Source organism: Camelina sativa, chromosome 20 (genome assembly GCF_030686135.1).
Source record: "Camelina sativa cultivar CO46 ecotype springtype chromosome 20, ASM3068613v1".
NCBI lineage: Eukaryota > Viridiplantae > Streptophyta > Magnoliopsida > Brassicales > Brassicaceae > Camelina > Camelina sativa.
The window spans coordinates 25,298,063-25,316,463 of record NC_141899.1 but is presented as its reverse complement, the minus strand read 5'-3'; the positions used below and the strand labels follow the sequence as shown (position 1 = coordinate 25,316,463).

The 18,401-nt window shown below is 33.6% G+C and overlaps 3 protein-coding genes and 2 pseudogenes across 5 annotated transcripts; 2 read left to right on the top strand and 3 right to left on the bottom strand.

Annotated features, from left to right (window-relative positions):
- Window positions 1–5,646: 5,646 nt before the first annotated feature.
- On the bottom strand, window positions 5,647–6,302 carry LOC147919341 (ubiquitin-conjugating enzyme E2-16 kDa pseudogene; annotated as a pseudogene).
- A 780-nt stretch (window positions 6,303–7,082) lies between these two features.
- LOC104772679 (uncharacterized) lies at window positions 7,083–11,262 on the bottom strand. 2 transcript variants are annotated; one of them, XM_087503398.1, is made up of 9 exons: window positions 10,979–11,262; window positions 10,225–10,588; window positions 10,092–10,142; window positions 9,926–9,985; window positions 9,688–9,789; window positions 9,437–9,553; window positions 8,119–9,281; window positions 7,705–8,007; window positions 7,083–7,500 (listed from the first exon to the last, which is right to left on the bottom strand). In XM_087503398.1, the coding sequence occupies exons 2-9, from the start codon at window positions 10,567–10,569 to the stop codon at window positions 7,497–7,499; spliced, it is 2,145 nt and encodes a 714-aa protein (XP_087359524.1). In that variant the 5' UTR covers window positions 10,570–10,588; window positions 10,979–11,262; the 3' UTR covers window positions 7,083–7,496. The 2 variants fall into 2 exon arrangements, with proteins under 2 accessions (XP_087359524.1, XP_087359523.1); XM_087503397.1 differs by having other exon boundaries at window positions 7,705–9,281; window positions 10,979–11,256.
- Window positions 11,263–12,351: 1,089 nt separating this feature from the next.
- LOC109131379 (uncharacterized) lies at window positions 12,352–12,474 on the top strand (annotated as a pseudogene).
- On the top strand, window positions 12,436–13,807 carry LOC104771284 (protein LIGHT-DEPENDENT SHORT HYPOCOTYLS 1). The gene has a single exon (XM_010495792.3). The coding sequence runs from the start codon at window positions 13,044–13,046 to the stop codon at window positions 13,617–13,619; it is 576 nt and encodes a 191-aa protein (XP_010494094.1). The 5' UTR covers window positions 12,436–13,043; the 3' UTR covers window positions 13,620–13,807.
- Window positions 13,808–15,968: 2,161 nt separating this feature from the next.
- LOC104771283 (protein argonaute 6-like) lies at window positions 15,969–17,969 on the bottom strand. Of its 2 annotated transcripts, XM_087503399.1 has the most exons (5): window positions 17,563–17,969; window positions 16,909–16,957; window positions 16,665–16,774; window positions 16,354–16,559; window positions 15,969–16,268 (listed from the first exon to the last, which is right to left on the bottom strand). In XM_087503399.1, exons 2-4 carry the CDS (start codon window positions 16,919–16,921, stop codon window positions 16,401–16,403), a joined length of 282 nt encoding a protein of 93 aa, XP_087359525.1. In that variant the 5' UTR covers window positions 16,922–16,957; window positions 17,563–17,969; the 3' UTR covers window positions 15,969–16,268; window positions 16,354–16,400. The 2 variants fall into 2 exon arrangements, 1 of the variants encoding a protein (XP_087359525.1); XR_002036959.2 differs by lacking the exons at window positions 15,969–16,268; window positions 16,665–16,774; window positions 17,563–17,969 and having other exon boundaries at window positions 16,431–16,559; window positions 16,835–16,919.
- Between the last annotated feature and the right edge of the window lie 432 nt (window positions 17,970–18,401).

The window sequence follows — 18,401 nt, the reverse complement described above, 5'->3', positions numbered from 1 at the left end:
ACAACAAATATGAATATGAGTTCCCTGAAGAAGGATTCAGTCAACTCTTCAAGGAAGCACCTACAAACAAAATACTGACGCCAATGTTGGTTAAGGAAAGGCTTTGGATGCCATTGATGATCAATTTGGAGAAGAAGGAGTTGATTATCTACGAGTTAGGCAAGCATTTCTACAGCAACAAAATTAAAGACAAACAGGTGGGTGCATATGCTGTTGCAATGCCTTATATTGCCCAGAAGAAGTTTGGGATGAAAAATGATACAGAGAAATCTCCGTTCAGAATCAGTATTATAAATTGCATACCTCAGGTAAATACTGTTGAGCTTGTTTTCTAGTTTTTTGATATGGTCTCTGTAAATACTTTGGACTCTTCACTTTGTTTTTTTTTTATAGGTTGATAAGATTGAAGATAGTGGTGTCTTCATGCTGAAGACAATCGAATGTTTGGCTATGAGCATAACAACACATGGCAATCTTAAAAATGAGTCAATTGGTGATTTACGGAAGAAAATGGCGGTTGATATCTTTGCAGGTCAGTGTAGGTTTTTACATGGTTATTTAAACTGGTTTTAGATGGGTTAACAACTTTTGTATTGCAATGTATTTTAAATGGTTCTAACATCAATTATATTATATTTGCAGAATTACAAAATGACTAGGATAATGGAAGTTTGCATCTTGCTGGTATATGAACATGATCGCAGGAATGGTGCTTTAGCTTATTGCAAGAACAATATTTTAGTTTTTTTTACTGTGACACTATTCTAAAAATATGTTAAGTTACTCCTTTTATATATATACTTCGTTTAAGTTTTAGGTATTTACAATGAAGTTTAAAACGTTGTTTATCATTTCCGAATCCTTTTAAAAACATTTTAAAACTCTTGTAAATCCTATAAAATTTATTGAAATACCCAAAAAAAACTCTTTTAATCCTTTTAAAATACGTTTTAAAACACTCGTAAATCCTTTAAATTCATTGAAATACCCAAAACAAAACCCTTAAAACCTTTTAAAATCCGTTTGAAAACGCTTGTAAAAACTTTTAAATGGTTTTAATACTATATTTTAAATGATTTTACAATGTTTTTGTATAATAAGGGTGAAAGCCCTAGGCCTAGGCCCAATAGTAAAATATAACCTCCACTCCCCCCTGTATCAATTGTCCCTAAAAGCAAGGGTTTCTCTTTCAAAAAGTACAGTTTTCCGTCTGGGAGGTTGAAAGTCGCGAAATTCACTCAAATCTGTATTTGCTTAAATTGGGTTCTCGATTTCGTCGGATTGCAGACACGAAATCGTCGGATTGAAAGTAGGAGTCGGCTGATTGGGTACGCGAGGACTTCAAATTGCAATTTCTCTTTATCGAATTACGGACTCTTCTTCTCCCTCGTTTTTCCTCTCAGTCCTCTATTTGAATTCGTCGTCTCTTCTTCTCTCATTTGTAAGTTTGGTTTGGAATTTAATTTTGACTTCAATTTCTATTTCAATATGAAATTTTATGATGTTTTGGTGAACTCGGAATACGAAGGTTGGAAATTTATCAATGTCTTAAAAAGTTTTAAATTGGTTTTAAAATAGGATTTATAAGGGATCTTGGGTGCATGTCTTGAATATGTTCTCTGTAAACAATGTTGACAGGTTTTGCGATATGAGTAATTTTGAAGATTCTGCGAAGAAACTGTGCTTTCCAAAAAGATTAATCACGCTAGGCACAGAGGGAGATACATTAGAAAGAGTTACTAAATATTCTTCAGAGCAAGCTGTTTTGGCGACTGTAAAGAATGCATTAAAAAGAAAAGAGTTCCAGCAGTTAGAGAAGTCTTTCTTGGGTCCAATTATAGAATTTGTTAATCGGAAAAATATCAACTTCTCGAGTCAACTGGTCCACCACTTACTGCAGAGGAGGATTTTGTCTGCGAAAAACGAGCTCTGGTTTGCATTTGATGATCAACCTATGCGATTTTCTCTAAGGGAATTCGTCATTACAACAGGCCTTCCCGTAGGCACTGTTCCATCAGGTACTGTTACATCGAAAAAAGATTTGTGGATGAATGATAAAATGACCTGCAAACGTCTTCTTGATACTTTGAAAGTTAAAGGAAAAGACATGAAAGCTGAGGAAAGAATTAGATTAGGTGCTTTGATACTAGAGGAGGGGATATTGATAGCTCAAAATCCAGTAGTTCAAATTCCCTTAAAGAATTTGCTGAGAGCCAGTAGTTTTGAGAATTTCTGTAAGTATCCTTGGGGTGAAATTGCTTACGAATCATTAGTGAGAGATGTGAAACAAATGACTGTGGGAACGTTGGCAAAGAAACACTATGGAATGACTGGCTTTCCATTTGCAATCCAAATCTGGTTGTTATCTTCAGTTCGACAGCTAGGGGAACATTTTGGTGTTAGGGAAAGCATTTCAAACCAAAATCAACATCTCCCACTGATCTTGCAATGGCAAAAGACATCTTCCCCAAAATTCAATGAAATAAAATTTGTTTTCGAGTCTTGCAAGGTACCATTACTTCTCTAGAACTATTTTTTTTGTTTTCCAACAATTTTAAAACACATTGTAAACCCTTTTAAAAAAAATGTTAGTAATGTAATTTAGATTTACAATGTGTTTTAAACTGGTTTACAAGACTTTACAACGGATTTACAAGGGATTTCTAGAGTTATAAAAGAGTTTTAAAAGGTTTTACAATATCTATATAAGAATTTTGATATATAATATGAATCGATTTTTCTTTGCAGTTTGAAGTGAAAACAATTGTCGGTGATCCCGATGAATATAGCCATTTGGTTATGCCACCGAATGATGAAGACAAGGATTTTGACGAAGTTGTTAAACTTGTAATCCGAGGCTATAGGATGACTAAGGAGGAATGGATTCAAGGATTTATTCAAGTTGAAAAGGGAGAACAAAATCAAAAAAAGCGTGTGAGAGAAGCTGCAGGGCCATTCTTGAATCAAACTAACAAAAAAAAAGAATATCTTTTAGTGAGAAAATTGACATGATTTTAAAAACATGTCAACTTACTCACAAAAGATTAGTGAGACTGGAGAATCATGTGGGGATCACTACTGCTGCTGCAACACCACAATGGGAATCAAGGGCATTTCAAGAAAAGGAAGTACCAGCCTCGGCAACTGCATTTCAAGAAGAGGAAGTACCAGCCTCTGCAACTGCTTCCCAAAAAGGAAGTACCAGCCTCTGCAACTGCTTTCCAAGAAGAGGAAGTACAAGCCTCTGCCACTTCTTTTCAAGAAGAGGAAGTACGAGCCTCTGCCCCCGATTTTGAAGAAGAGGAAGTACCACCTTCTCCAAGTAAATTTTGTAAGTGAAAAAAAAACTTAGTTCCTTTTAAAATCATTTTAAAAGTGTTTTAAAGAGTTTTTAACAAAATCATATAATCGTTTTCAAAGGTTTTGCTAGTGTTTTAAATAGTATTAACAAAATTTACAACATTTCTAGGTATCTAAAGAAGATAATCAAGATTATCAACATGAGAAACATACTGACTTGAGAGGGACCCAAGTGTTATTCCTGAAGAAAATACCCAGGATACTAATGAAAATGATCCACAAGAAGAGGATATGAATAATGATAAGGTATGTGTTACTTGAATATGATCGACAAATTTTAAAAACCTTGTAAAAACATATTTGAAAATAATTTACATATGGTTAAAAAAAAATATCATTATTTATGCAGGATGAGAAGCCTAACAGTGCTGATGATGTATACTCAAGCCAAGAAGAAGCGTACACTATTATATCGGATGACGAAGAGTGTATTAATATTTCAGATACTGAAGAAGACCCAAGCCAAGAAGAAGCTCCCACTCAAAAAGAAGACCCATGCCAAGAAGAAGCTCCCACTCAACAAGAAGACCCAAGCCAACAAGAAGCTCCCACTCAACAAGAAGACCCAAGCCAACAAGAAGCTCCCACTCAACAAGAAGACCCAAGCCAAGAAGAAGCTCCCACTCAACAAGAAGACCCAAGCCAACAACAATATCACACCAGCCAGGAAATGGGCAGTTGTAAGTTGTTGAAGTCTTTATTATAAATGATTTTTCCTGTTGAAAATGACATATAATATTTTGTTTCTTATGTTTGTATTAGTGCAAACACCTACTACGCAGGAGAACAGTATAAGTGACGAAGAAATGAAACAAATCGAGGAAGTTATAACTTCTTGGTCGAAGAGCGAGGGCCTCAAAACTATGCTTTCGTCAATTGATAAAGTAAGTTTGAAAAAATCATATACTTGTTATCATAGGCGTTAAACATTAATAAAATTTGGATGTTCTACATTGTAGTATCTTTGGCAAGGGAATAAGTGGGAAAAAGTCTATGCCATGGATTTGATGACTAAAGAAGATGTAAAAAAAGTAACAAGGAGGGCAATATTAATTCTTCATCCTGACAAAATTCCTAAAGATGTTACTCCACAAATGAGATACCTTGGTACCAGAATGTTTTCAAAATTAAAGGTTAGTGAACCTCGACTTTTGTTATTTAAAGATTTTATGCACATTTTACTGTTATTTAATATTAACTTATATTTTTGTTTTCTTTTGCACGAGTACAAGGACAAATACCTAGGTTAAGGAATTTGGCATCTTGCTGGTCGCATCAAGAAGAAATAATGAATGGCAAAGTATTTCAATGTTTAGTTTGCAAGTAGATTTTTAAAAATTGTCTTTTTAATGTTATGTTATTTCTTTTCGCTTGTAAAATTTTTTAAATGGTGTTAATCCTATAAACAGTTTAGTTATACATGAGTAGTTTGTTCAAACTTGCCTAATATACGAGGTTATTGCTTAAAAAACTGTTTTTAAAAAAGGTTTTAAAACCTTTTAAAAGGGTTTTAAAACCTTTTAAAAGGGTTTTAAAACCTTTTAAAAGGTTAAATCTTTTAAAACGGGTTAAAAGAATTTTAGAAGTTTTTGAAAACTTTTTTAACATCTTTTAAAACCTTTTAAAAAACATTTTAAAACCATTGAAACTCTTTTAAAAACCATTTAGAAATTATTGCTGGTATATAAACGTGATCACATCAAGAAGAATATTGAATAGAATAGTATTTCAATGTTTAGTTTGCAAGTATATTTAAAAAAATTGTCCTTTTAATGTAAAGTTATTTCTTTTCGCTTGTAAAGCCTTTTAAATGGTGTTAATCCTATAAATGGTGTTAAACTGTTTATAGGTTTTAAAAGGTTTTAAAAACCTTTTAAAATCTTTTAAAAGGTTAAATCTTCTAAAACGGGTTAATATTATTTTATGCTTCAAAAGGTTTTAAAAGGTTTCAAGAAAGCTTTAAAAGTGTTAAAAACTTTTTAAAACCTTTTTAGATGGTTTTAAAACCTTTTAAACGGGCATATAAATCTTTTAAACCTTTTAAACTTTTAAGATTATATCTTGTTTTTAGAAATTTTAAAAGGTTTTACAAATGGTTTATAATGATATATATCAATTGCTTTTTTAAAAGCTTTACAATTTTTTTCTAATATTAAAACAGTAAACTCTGAATAAAAAATATTTTTTAAAATAGAGTTTACAAGAGCAGAGACTGAAATATTTTATTACAAAGAACAAAAACAAAATAAATTATTCAAGAGTTCTTAAAAATAGATATGAACTATCTCAGTTTCCTCTCCCAGCATATTGATTAGTCATCTCTCTAACCATGGCTTCAAACCTTCTCCTATCAGATTTGTAGAGGTTAGCAAGATATTCAATGGTCTGTTCCTCATCATTGACCTCTGGTTCAATCAACTTCTCCACTAATTCCTTGAAAAGCTTAACAATGGACATGGGAGTCCAACAGTCGCGCCTCAAACCTTTTAGGTGAATGCCTCCCCTATCTGCTACATTTGGGTGGCAAATTCTTGTGATAAAAACAACCTGCATAATCAAGAAATTTTATTTAAAAAACTATTGAGTTGCTGCAAAAAAGGAGTACTAATAATCATGCTTGCTAAAATAAAAAGGAGTATAATCAAAAATAGATACATTGGGGGGACTTCTTGGGTAATCAGGTGGAAAAGTAAGCCTAAGTTTAAACACTCCCCCTTCATAAGGAGTATTCACCGGTCCGATTAGAGTAGCCTCCCAACGGAAAATGTCGTCATCAACAGTTACTAAAAAAAAGGCAAACACTCAATCTCTTTTATCCTTAACAGTAAAACAAATCTACTCTGAAGATGTATGTGTTTACCTGCTGTGATGTTTGGCGAAAGATCCCTGTTCAGACATCTCAGATCAGTCCTTATAAGGCTTGAAGGAGAACGACGGGCCATTTCTGACGGATTGAAGGAAGAATGTAAATAGATTTTTCGAATCTGGGAGATGATTTAGGAGACAAAGGTTTGATTTTTCGAATATGAGAGATGATTGAGGAGTTATCGTGAGACAAAATGTATATATAATAGGCGAAACGTCGCTTTGGTTTACAAAAAGTACCCCTTCAACGCTTAATTAAAACCGAACCAAAGCGACACTTCGCGTAATACCCCTTCAATAAATTAACCCTTCGAAATCTTATCTATTAAAATCTTACCCCTTCGTGTGTTTCCAAGTGACTCTTCGCTTATTACCCCTTCAATCGTCTTCCACAAAAAAAACTTAAGCGATTCGAAATCAAAATTCGAAATCGTCTCTATCTCTTCAAATCATCTAAAATCGTTGGAGGGTTTTGCTTGGTGTTTGATTACAAAGAAGTGAAGGAGACTGAAGATGGTGAAATCAAAAGAAATTTAGGGTTTTGTAGTGAGAGAGAAGAGAGAGAGAGATGAAGAAGAGTAAGAGGAAGGGGAATGGGAAGGGGAAGGGGAAGAGAGAGAGAGAGTGTGGCGACTTGCTTTTTACAAGAGTTTATATATATGGTTTTTAATCGTTGTAGGGTTTTACAAGAGTATATATGGATTTCAACATGTTTTAAAAGGTTTTTAACATGTTTTAAAAGGTTTTACAAGTTGTTTTAAAAGGTATATATATGTGGTTTTTAATCGGTGTAGGGTTTTACAAGAGTATATATGGTTTTTAACATGTTTTAAAAGATTTTACAAGTTGTTTGTAAATGATTTTAAAACAGTACGACTTGCTATTTTAAAAGGCAGTACAAGTTGTTTATAATGATTTAAAACTGTAAAATCTGAAAAAAAATTCTGAGAAAATAGAGTTTACAACACCACAGACTGAAAATATTTTATTAAAAAGAACAAATTCAAGTTGAATTAAAGAGAGAGAGAGAGTTAGAGAGCTGCAACACAACTAGATTTGTTGTGTCCACACTGACCGCACCTACTGCATTTGTATTGTTTTGAATTTGTCTTAGCCTTTCCATACTCCAATGAACTAGCTATTCTCTTTTTCTTTCGCCTGCCACTAGGTATACGAGTAGAAGGTGGCCGAATAGAAGTACTAACACTCTCTGGAATCTCCCAATACTCCATATCACCTACTGGGTGAATGCTCTCTGAATATGCTAAACGCTATCTGTAAAATAAAAAAGAGGAAGATAAGACTAATATAACTTTGATAAACCTTTGAAAAACCTTGTAAAACCTTTTTTAAACTGTTTATAAACCTTGTAAAACCTTTTTTAAACTGTTTATAAACCTTTTAAAACATTGTAAAAACCTGTCGGATCCGTTGCTTTAGCAACCTTTTAAAGACCTTATTAAAAAAGAGAGTTATAACCTTTCAGTGGAATGATAATCATCAACAAACATGTTTTCATTGAGATTGACATGTTTGGCAGCAGCAATTCCATATGCACAAGGGAATTTGTCAATATCAAACATACAGCATGTGCATTTCCTTGTGTCCAAATTCACCATATATGTCTTTAAAGCTGCTTTAACCTCGAAGATATTTTCATTTACTTGACTAACTTCAAGCCAGCGGGTAGTATTATTATAAGATTCATTCATCTTATTCCCAACTTTTGTAGTAACAGCATATGGATGTTGACAGCTCTCCTCACGTCGTTCATTAAACCACCTAATCAAAATAGACCTGATTGTATCAAACAGGCAGATAATTGGATACTCACGAGTCTCTTTTAACCTGGAGTTAATGGACTCGGCACAATTAGATGTCATAATGTTGTACCAGTTTAAAGGAGAATATGCACGTGACCATTTCCTAATATCAGCTTGCCAAAGATATTCTCCAAGATCCGGATCACCATTGGAAATTTGACTGAACAAATAATCTAAATCATACTGAGTGTAAGCTCTTGAAGCATCATGAACAACTGGAAGAAGAGAAGCAGAAGCTCTAAATCGTGTTTCCAGGTTCTTTTGCAAGTGGAAAGTGCAGATCCCGTGATGAGCATGTACATAATTTACTGATAGCGCAGTTGCAATTGAAGAAGCCCGATCAGACACAAAAACTAGATCCTCTTCATCAGGAATAATAGTCTTCAAACACCGCAAAAACCAATCCCATGATGCATCATTCTCAGAATCAACAACAGCAAAAGCAATAGGATACAACTGAAAATTACCATCCTGAGCTGATGCAGCAAGCAAAGTCCCTTTATATTTTGATTTCAAATGGGCGCCATCAATAGAAATAACTTTTCTCATCAACTTAAATCCTCTAATTGATGCACCAAAAGCCAGAAAACCATATCTAAACTTATTATCAGAATCAGCTTTGATGTAAGTGATAGTACCTGGATTCTTCTTTTCTATCATGTGAAACCAACTTGGTAAAACCTCATAACTATCAGCAGGTATACCCCTAGCAAGTTCTGATGCATGTTCTTGAGCTCTCCATGCTTTTGAGTACGAGACACCAACTCCATGGTCATTCCTAAAAATTTTCATGAGCTGTTTGGGTCTGAGAGGAAGCTTTCCTCCTGCAAAATGGTTACTAACCAAACCAGCCAAAGTCCTTGCAGTTGCTTGGCGATGATTAACATTCCTTAAAGCAGAGTCACAGCTGTGCTGACTAATATACTTTCGAACAACAAAGCTATCTGATGCTTTAGCCTTAGTTGCAAGTAGCCTCCAACTACATTTTTCATCAATACATTTAAGAACATACCTCTTGTTGTCTGACTTAAAAGTATGAAACTCAAAACTATGCTTGACTGCATACATCCGCATCTGACTTCTCATTTCTGTTTTGTCTTTGAATAACTTTCCACAAAACAGTGACTCAACATCGATTAGACCAATTGAGTGTGAAGAACCAGATGGATACCCAACAGAGGTTGTCATGTTACGAGGAACACCCTCGACATATGGATTTAGTATTGGTTGATCCTGAAAGTACAAATCAATGGTTATTTAAAAGGTTTTACAAGTTACTTAAAAGGTTTTAAAAGTTATTTAAAAGGTTTTACAAGATATTTCAAAGGATTTAATAAGGTTTACAACCGTTTTCAAAAGGTTTTTTAAAGTGTTTAAATGTAAGTTACCTGAGTATGAGTAGAAGTAAAATCATCAGATTTGCCAGTATATTGACTTGAAGAAGCAACAGGAGAACAATAAAAACGAGGAACACCCTCGACATATGGATTTGGTATTGGTTGACCCTGAAAGTACAAATCAATGGTTATTTAAAAGGTTTTAAAAGTTATTTAAAAGGTTTTACAAGTTATTTCAAAGGATTTAATAAGGTTTACAACCGTTTTCAAAAGGTTTTTTAAAGTGTTTAAATGTAAGTTACCTGAGAATGAGTAGCAGTAAAATCATCAGAAGTGCCAGTATATTGACTTGAAGAAGCAGCAGGAGGATCACTCTCGACATATGGATTTGGTATTGGTTGACCCTGAAAGTACAAATCAATGGTTTTTTAAAAGATTTTACAAGTGATTTCAGAGGATTTAATAAGGTTTACAGTTTTTAATAAGGTTTACAACTGTTTTCAAAGGTTTTTAAAACGGGTTGAAAAGGCAGTAAATTACCTGAGTATGAGTATAAACATCAATAGCATTCCCAACTAACAGATTTGAGCTTGTTTGATCCTGAAAGGATTTGTAAAGTATTTAAAACGTTTTACAAGTGTTTTCAAAGAATTTTATAAGATTTTGTAAGCAATAAATAATTTAAAATTCTAAAGTAGAAAGTTACCTGAGTAACAGCAGTAACACTCTCAATAAAAGGAGTAGAGCTAGGTTGACCCTGATAAAGAAACATTCCTCAAATCAGTTACTTTTCTAAAACAATATTAGAAAGAACAAGAGAATGAGTTTACTAAAAATACCTGCTCTACAATCTCACAAAAATCCTCAACAGTAACACATAGATGAAGAACTCCTCCACTTTGTGCATATTTGAGTTTAAAAGCTTCAAGCTGCCTATCATTTCTAATAAAGATAGGAATACTACCTATAGTAGAAGTCTTAGCAGGCAATGAATAACTAAGCTTTAAACATTGTGCCTGAATATCAATGTCAAAATCTTCTAATAGAATTTTTACCAACTCACTAAATCTAGTATTCTCATCAATGTTAATCAAAGAAGCTCCCCTTTCATTATCCATCTCAAATTCCCAATGAATGTTGTTGTTCAACTTCCACAAACCACATACTGAATACAATTCAATCATTTGTACACCCAAACAAATCCTGACAAAACAAACCAATAAAACTACATTAAAAGAAGAGAGATCCGAACAACTATATCAAAGAATAACAGTAGATGTCCAAAGATCTAATAAAGGACATTATTATCACGAACAGATCTAAAAGAGCAAGTGTTAAGACCTAAAAAAATTCTGACATCAAACTTGAAATCGAAACAACAATCTAATAGCTAACACAAAATTGAAATCAAAATAAAAATAAAAATACAGAAACAAGCTTACACGATGGGAGAAAAAGACTTTATTATCACGAACAGATGTAAAAGAGCAAGTGATTAAGACCTAAAAAAATTCAATTTATAACGGCGGAGGAGAGATTTGCTTTATAAGACCTAAAAATTCAATTGCTCAATACGATGGGAGAAACACTTACACGAAGGGGGTAGAAGAGACGACGAACTAAAAGAGAGAACTAAGACGACGGGAGAAACAGTGATAATGGCGGACGAGAGATCCGACTGGAGAAGGAGAGATATCTCCGGAGAAGAAGAGACGAAGACGAAGACGATGGGAGAAACAATGATAACGGCGGAGGAGAGATCCGACCGGAGAAGGAGAGATGTCTCCGGAGAAGAAGAGACGATGACGAAGACGAAGAAGGTCGACGGCGAAGGTATAATAAGATTGTCGGTATAATTATAAAACAAAGGCAAAAATGTCTATAAAAAATAATGGAAAGGTATAATTAAAAATGATCTTCAAATGGGTATTATTAAAAAGGGGTATCAACGAAAAGGCATTAATAACAAATTCTCTTGAAGTAATGGACATTATGATGTATTTCTTAAAAAAAATATATAATGTAATTATATACTAGTAGTTATTAATTAAAACATTGAATGATAAAAAAAATAAAATAGAATGCTTTGGTAGTGTGACATTTGGTAACGCTTGCGATAGAAAATAGGTAACGCTTGCGATAGATAACAAGTTAACAACTATAGATTGTCGATTCCACACTGCCAAAACCCAATAGTGAAAGGTTTCAACATTGATTTTTTTAACTAAGTTTTTAAAGATGTAAGATGTTAAATATTTATTAAATCCAATGCAAGATCATAGAATGTTTATATATGATTTTTTGAAAATGTTGTTGTTTTGTTACCACTAAATAAAATTAAAAGTATGTGATACATGTTTTTGACCAAGAAAATAATGTTCTTTGAAATTTACTCTTTATGAAGTATATTTTATTTTTTAATGATCGATCAATAGAAACTTGTTAAGTTTGGTCCAAATACTTTGGTTCTAAAAATACAGTCGGAGTTATTGCCAAAGTTAACAAGATGTCTACAAGCTGCTCAATTGGCAGCCTTTACCATTGAGACAAAAGCCGTATACATAAAACTTTTCTCGATCGACTTGTAGGAAATAAAAACGTTTCTGAGAACGAATTTAATTTCTGGGGTACGGACACTACTAACGCATCAATATATATGCTAAATACTGAACAGATGTTGTTGCTTCGAAAGCCTATGTGCGGTTTTATAATCAACAAAGAGGTATTGTACTAATCCACCGTTTATCACAAGAAACGTTTGTGTTTAAAAGTAGTGTGTAGGGGTGTATTCTATGTTCATAACCCATGATTTCCGGAAAAAAATAAAAAAAAATATTTATATGTTAATCAGGTCGTTATCAAAGTAAAAAATTAAAGTGAAGTAAGGAAACAAGAATAATGCGAAAAGAAAGTAAATAAACGCAACGCATAAAGTAACGAAAATAAATAATAATGATAAAATGAAAATGTCGCTGCAAATTGCAGGCAAAGAACACAGACTCTTCCCTCATCATGTCATGTCAATGTTCAACTTCAAGTTCCCCACTTGACCCATTGGTCATACACACTCTCTCTCTCTTCAGCTATGAAATTACCCTTTTCTACGCTGTGTAACACTTAGTCCTCTTCTTCTCTCTCTCCTCTATTGTACTCATCTGCTCAGTCTCTCTCTCCTTAAATGACCTCCTAATGCTCGTCTTGAGTCTTGAAGCTACACTACACTTTTGAGTCTTGACAAGTGTGATTTTGTGTATTGTCTCTCCATCATCTCCCAAAGTAGAAAAGCTAGAAAATAATAAAAAGGAAAAAAAGGATCTCTTCCACTTATATATCCCCTTTTCTCATCTTCTTCTATAATAAGCAGCAAAAAAACTTCACTTCTCTCTCTCTCTTTGCCTCACCAGTTCTGCTCACTAGTGTTTGTTCGATTTGATCTGCGAAAGATGAATCTATACCTTTTATAGTATCAATCTCATCATCACAACCAGCTAAGTCTCCTCTCTTTCTCACTTTTTCTCTCTATTTGCTCAATTATTGATCTTTAGCTCTCGATCTACAAAAAAAAAAAAAAAGAACCCTAATCTTTCTTCGGATCCATATAAAAGAAACAAACCCTAAATCTCGATTCCATCCAAAATCAAGATCAATAAAAAAAGCCATGGAGTTGATCTCTAACCAACCGAACAAGAACCCTAATTCCTCAACACAATTAACACCTCCTTCCTCAAGCCGGTACGAGAACCAGAAACGCCGTGACTGGAACACCTTCTGCCAGTACCTCCGGAACCACCGTCCTCCGCTCTCTCTCCCATCGTGCAGCGGCGCACACGTGCTTGAGTTCCTCCGCTACCTCGACCAGTTCGGGAAAACAAAGGTCCACCACCAGAACTGTGCCTTCTTTGGCCTCCCTAACCCTCCCGCTCCTTGTCCTTGCCCTCTTCGGCAAGCCTGGGGCTCCCTCGACGCCCTTATCGGCCGCCTCCGAGCCGCCTACGAGGAGAACGGTGGCCCTCCGGAAGCTAACCCATTCGGCTCACGCGCCGTCAGGTTATACCTCCGTGAAGTTAGAGACTTCCAGGCCAAAGCTCGCGGTGTTAGCTACGAGAAGAAGAGGAAGAGAGTCAATAGGCAGAAACCGCAAACGCAGCCGCCTATACCGCTTCAGCAACAGCAACAGCAGCAGCCACAACAAGGTCAGTCTTTGATGGCTAATTACTCGGGTGCAACTGTATGATTATATTATGTAATTTTCCCCTTTCTATATGTATTGTCTCCTATTTCCTTTCTCTATGTGCTTAATGTAAAGCCTTCTTTTACATTATCCACTGATCAATGCTTTTGTTTCTGTACTAGTTGTTTATGAATAAGGTAAAACTATGTTTATTTACGCTGAAGTGTTTGATTCATTATAAATGTTCTTCGTATTTTATTGTATATTTAATTTCAGAGATTATACGATGTTTGATTCATTGATACAGTTAGGGTTCGTGTGTATCATGTGGGTTTGTTTAATGATGATCAATTGATTTAACTCTGCTATAATTTTGATCATATATTAGTCATTTCGTTCCATGCGATGATGGTTGAGACTTTAGGAAACACTTCGATATGTTCATATATATCTGTGATTTATTGAGTAAATATATTAAAGAACAGATATGTAGATGTATATATGTACAAGTATGTTGTGTCTAATCGTATGATTACTTTATGGTAAGGCTTTGTGATATATACTATTAAACTTTAAAATAATAAGAAAACACAACCCTGATTTGTTGACAATACAAATTGTTGAGAAACAATTTTTGTATACTCTTCTTAATCAGTTTCAGATTTGAGAATAGAGTAAGATTGGTCGCTGCTGATAGGTGTTGTAGTCACAAGATTTGATGAGCGAAGTCATCTGACATCAATTTGTTATTAAATGCTTACTATTGTTTTGCGAAGTCCATGAATATGAATTAACTGTTTTGACTTTCGATGTCGCTTTAGCATATAGGAGCCACCTTATAAATGATTGACTCTACTTGTTCTTTTCAATTGATTAATGATATTAGTATTAGCAAATTAGAAGAAAAAAAAACCATGACTTACAATTTCGTCTAAATCTAGAGTTGTGGCTTATGAGTCCAGAACTATGCAAACGTAGCTTTCAATTTAATCTTCTATATGTTACGAATTCTACATTTTATCTAGTATATCAATATTCATGAGTCAGCTAAATTAAATGATAATCTTACAACAGAAACGCATTCAATATAAAATCAACTTTCACCATTAACTTTCTCAGAAAATATCACTCAAACATGTATAATTTTTGAATTGATCAGACTTTTCTTTTTCCAAATATGCAACGTTCCAATATGTTCAAAAGTGGTAAATTATATGTACAAAAAAGAGAGCTGTAAAGGTGAAAATAGCACTATATAGAACATGGTATCCAGTAAACTCTTTATATATATTTACCACTTTTGTCTTTGAACCTAACTATTCAATATGAGAGTTAAAGTTCTTGTTTTATGACAATCAATGTTGACATGTTGTTAAAAATATTAAATTGGTTTATGTGACCTGATGAACAAATGATACATTTGTAAAATTTCTTTGATGACAGCAAACACACACAAAATTTGGTTAGATGATCGATGACAGCAAACCACATGTTGCGGAACATAATAAGTTAGACAAGTGTATGTAATGAATAATCAAATCCATACTAAAGAAATATGCGAGAATGTGGTATAATTAGTCAAAAATCTCAACCTAAAATGAATCTATATTTAGACGCCAAAACAGAAAACATGCGACAGCAAATGGAATTCGATTTCTTCACGTGAGATATATATATATATATATATTCAATAAACAAGCAAAATTAAATCTAACTATACAGAAATTAGAATTCACATAACTCACAGAGTTACAGTAGATAATTAAAAAAAAAAACCTCTTCGATGGACACAAATATGACTTCCCCAAACAGCAGACAGGTTGGTACGATGTTCTCAAACTAACCCAGAATGAACGGTTTTAGATTGAACGGAGAATTAGAGGAGAGCACTCGATGTTTGCCACGTGTTCATTGGCTTTACTTAAACATAGTGGTCCCGTATTCGCACGTGGGATCGAGTAAATTCTGTCCGGCGCGGCGAACAATAAGATCGAATGGACCAATTTTTTAATTATTTTTATTTTGTTTTATTTTTAATTTGTTTTTATTTAGTTTTATGGTGTTACTTATTTGAGTTATTTGTTTCTATATACTTTCGTTCAAAAAAAAAAACTTATATCTATATACTAAAAATAAAATAAATGTAGTCAGTACTCTATTTTTATTTATTTTTTTGTCATCACTCACCAGTCACCACTACTACCTCTCCTTTTCCCAGATTTGGGAAGAGACCTTATCAGGAATCACAAGTCACGACTCCATGAATGTTACTTTTTTTGTTTAACAAAATGGGTCAATTGCACTTAGAGCATCCACATCGGTTGGGACTTTTTTTTGGTCCCTTATATTTAATAATAATATTTTGAAAGTTTCTTATTTTTAGTATGAGCATTGGTGGTTATTTATATTTGGTTCTTCAAATAAAATAATAATATTTTGAAAGTTTAAACATTACAATGAAAAATACCAATGTTACAAAGTTACAAAAAATTGAAAAACAACAACATATAATGAAAAATAACAATGTTAAGCGAAAGTGCATCCTGATCACTTTTATCTGGTGTATCGGCTCCTCTCTGATTGACAAGAACAGACTTAAACGGTATTTTTGCAGTAAAATGTATCTAAACCTTGTAACTTCTTGGCAAGAAAGAACGTTTTGATCTTTTGCAAGTACTGGAAGGACTACCACCATCATAGACACCACAATCGCTACAAACTTAACAAGACTGTGTTAGAACATCAACAAGATCTATCTTGAGAAGATTAAATATTATTCCAAATAAGAGGGACACACCGTTTTGAAAATGAACCTTCCAAGATGACTTGAAAGTCAAATTCGTTCTATGGCAGAGGACCAACAGTATATAAAGTCTTTTCTCCATCATATACCAAACTTTTACCATCAAGATCAGAAGAGTAAGTCTTGAATAGTTGGTCCATAAGCTTTCTGCCTATGCCTTTTCCTTTGAAATCATCACCCGTTTCTGTGGTGATACTAACCTGCAAGAAAGCAAAATATGTCAAGCATCTAAATATGTCAAGCATCTCTCTCTCACACACAAACACTGGTAAAAGAATGCAGAAAAAACAACTAATCAATCTTACAGTGTACTGATAAAATACTACATCTGGCTGTCTCACAGAAACATTGAAGTGATTGGTGCACAGTTCTATTGGGTAATTTGCAAAGAGAGAAATAAGAAGTTGGAGGCAATCTACAAAGAGAGAAATAAGAAGTTAGTTACAATGTTCAGAGGACTTTTAGAAGCATTCACCTGCACAATGATCTCTTCAACCTCTAAGCACATTGCTTCAAACTTCTGGTACATATTCCCAACCCATTTTTTACCTTTAGAATCCATAATTCCCCAGAATCCAAAAACGTTCTTGTGTTCCTTCTGTCAATGCCCAACAACCAAAAAAGAAAATTCAGAGAGAGAATAAGCATATGCAGTAAACGTACACACAACATCGAATAGAAGCTCATAGCAAAAGAGACAGTTGCTTAGCCGTTATTCCAAATAGATTATCCAAGAGAAGATGGCTAATGCAACTTCTAAGCAAAACCCGATATAAGCTATGTCTCTGTATCCAATAGATTAGCATATCCTTATCAGATAAGATCTTTTGACTATGTCTCTGTATCACATGATTCTTTCTTCTATTGAAAACAGAAATTGTCAACACCAAACTTAACCATGTGAAAAACAATCAACGATCATCATCGGACAAAACCAAATGTTATCTATAGAGAGACAAAATTAGAAAGAAAGAGAGAAAAAAATACCAAAAGGAAACGAATTGATTCTTATACTAAACAGCTGATTGCTTATTAAAATCAAAACTTCGAAACCCAAAAACTTGAAATCGAAAGATTTAACAAAACTTGCTAACAGAGAAGACTCTTTTGCAATCAATCAAAAATTGAGAGAAAAAAAAAGGAATAAACTTTAGAATTAGATAACAGAGAAGAAGAAGAAGAAGAGGAGACGGGATCATTAACCTCAAAGCAACGTTCACTCGATTGATAGATTTCAGGAGAGAAGATCAGCTACGGGAATTCGTTGAGATAGAAGAGAAAAGTCTAGAAATTTGTCTCGACAAATTATTTTGTTTTAACCCTACAGAAAATCTTCAACCAATCACAACATAGCACACATCCAAGTAGACGGACAAAAAACGTCCCAAATGAAGATATGTTTCTTCTGAATTGAGCCTTTATTTATTTATTTTAAATCGAAAAATAACGGGGGACGGTCCAAAACTACACCGATGCACATGGTCTTAGGATATCTCCAACGGTTTTCTATTTTTGGCTCTATAATAGAGGTGAGTTTTACTCTAATGGTTCTCTATTCTCACTTCTAAAATAGAGATTGCTATTTTTTTCTTTATTTATAGAAGAACCCTATTTTTTTTACAAAGGTTCCTCTATAAATAGAGGAAAAAATAGCAATCTCTATTTTAGAGGTGAGAATAGAGGACAATTGGAGTAAAACTCACCTCTATTATAGAGGAAAAAATAGAAAAAACCAATGGAGATGGTCTTACACCTAATTTGGATCAAAGTTCTTACACTTACACCCACTTTGAATGGAAGGTATACTTTTGGATGTGTTTTGCATATGTGACTTAATTTTTTGGACAATTTTGATCTTGTATTTGATTTGGAGTAAAAACAAAAATTGGTGGAGGATAATTTGTTTTTTAATCGATTATTTTACTTTTTTTCTCTCTCTCATATTTCTCTTTTACTCTTATTTTTCTTTTGTTGTCACTTTAAGTAGTTATTATCAAAAAATTATCTATTTATTTTTATACAATAATTATGATTTTATATTT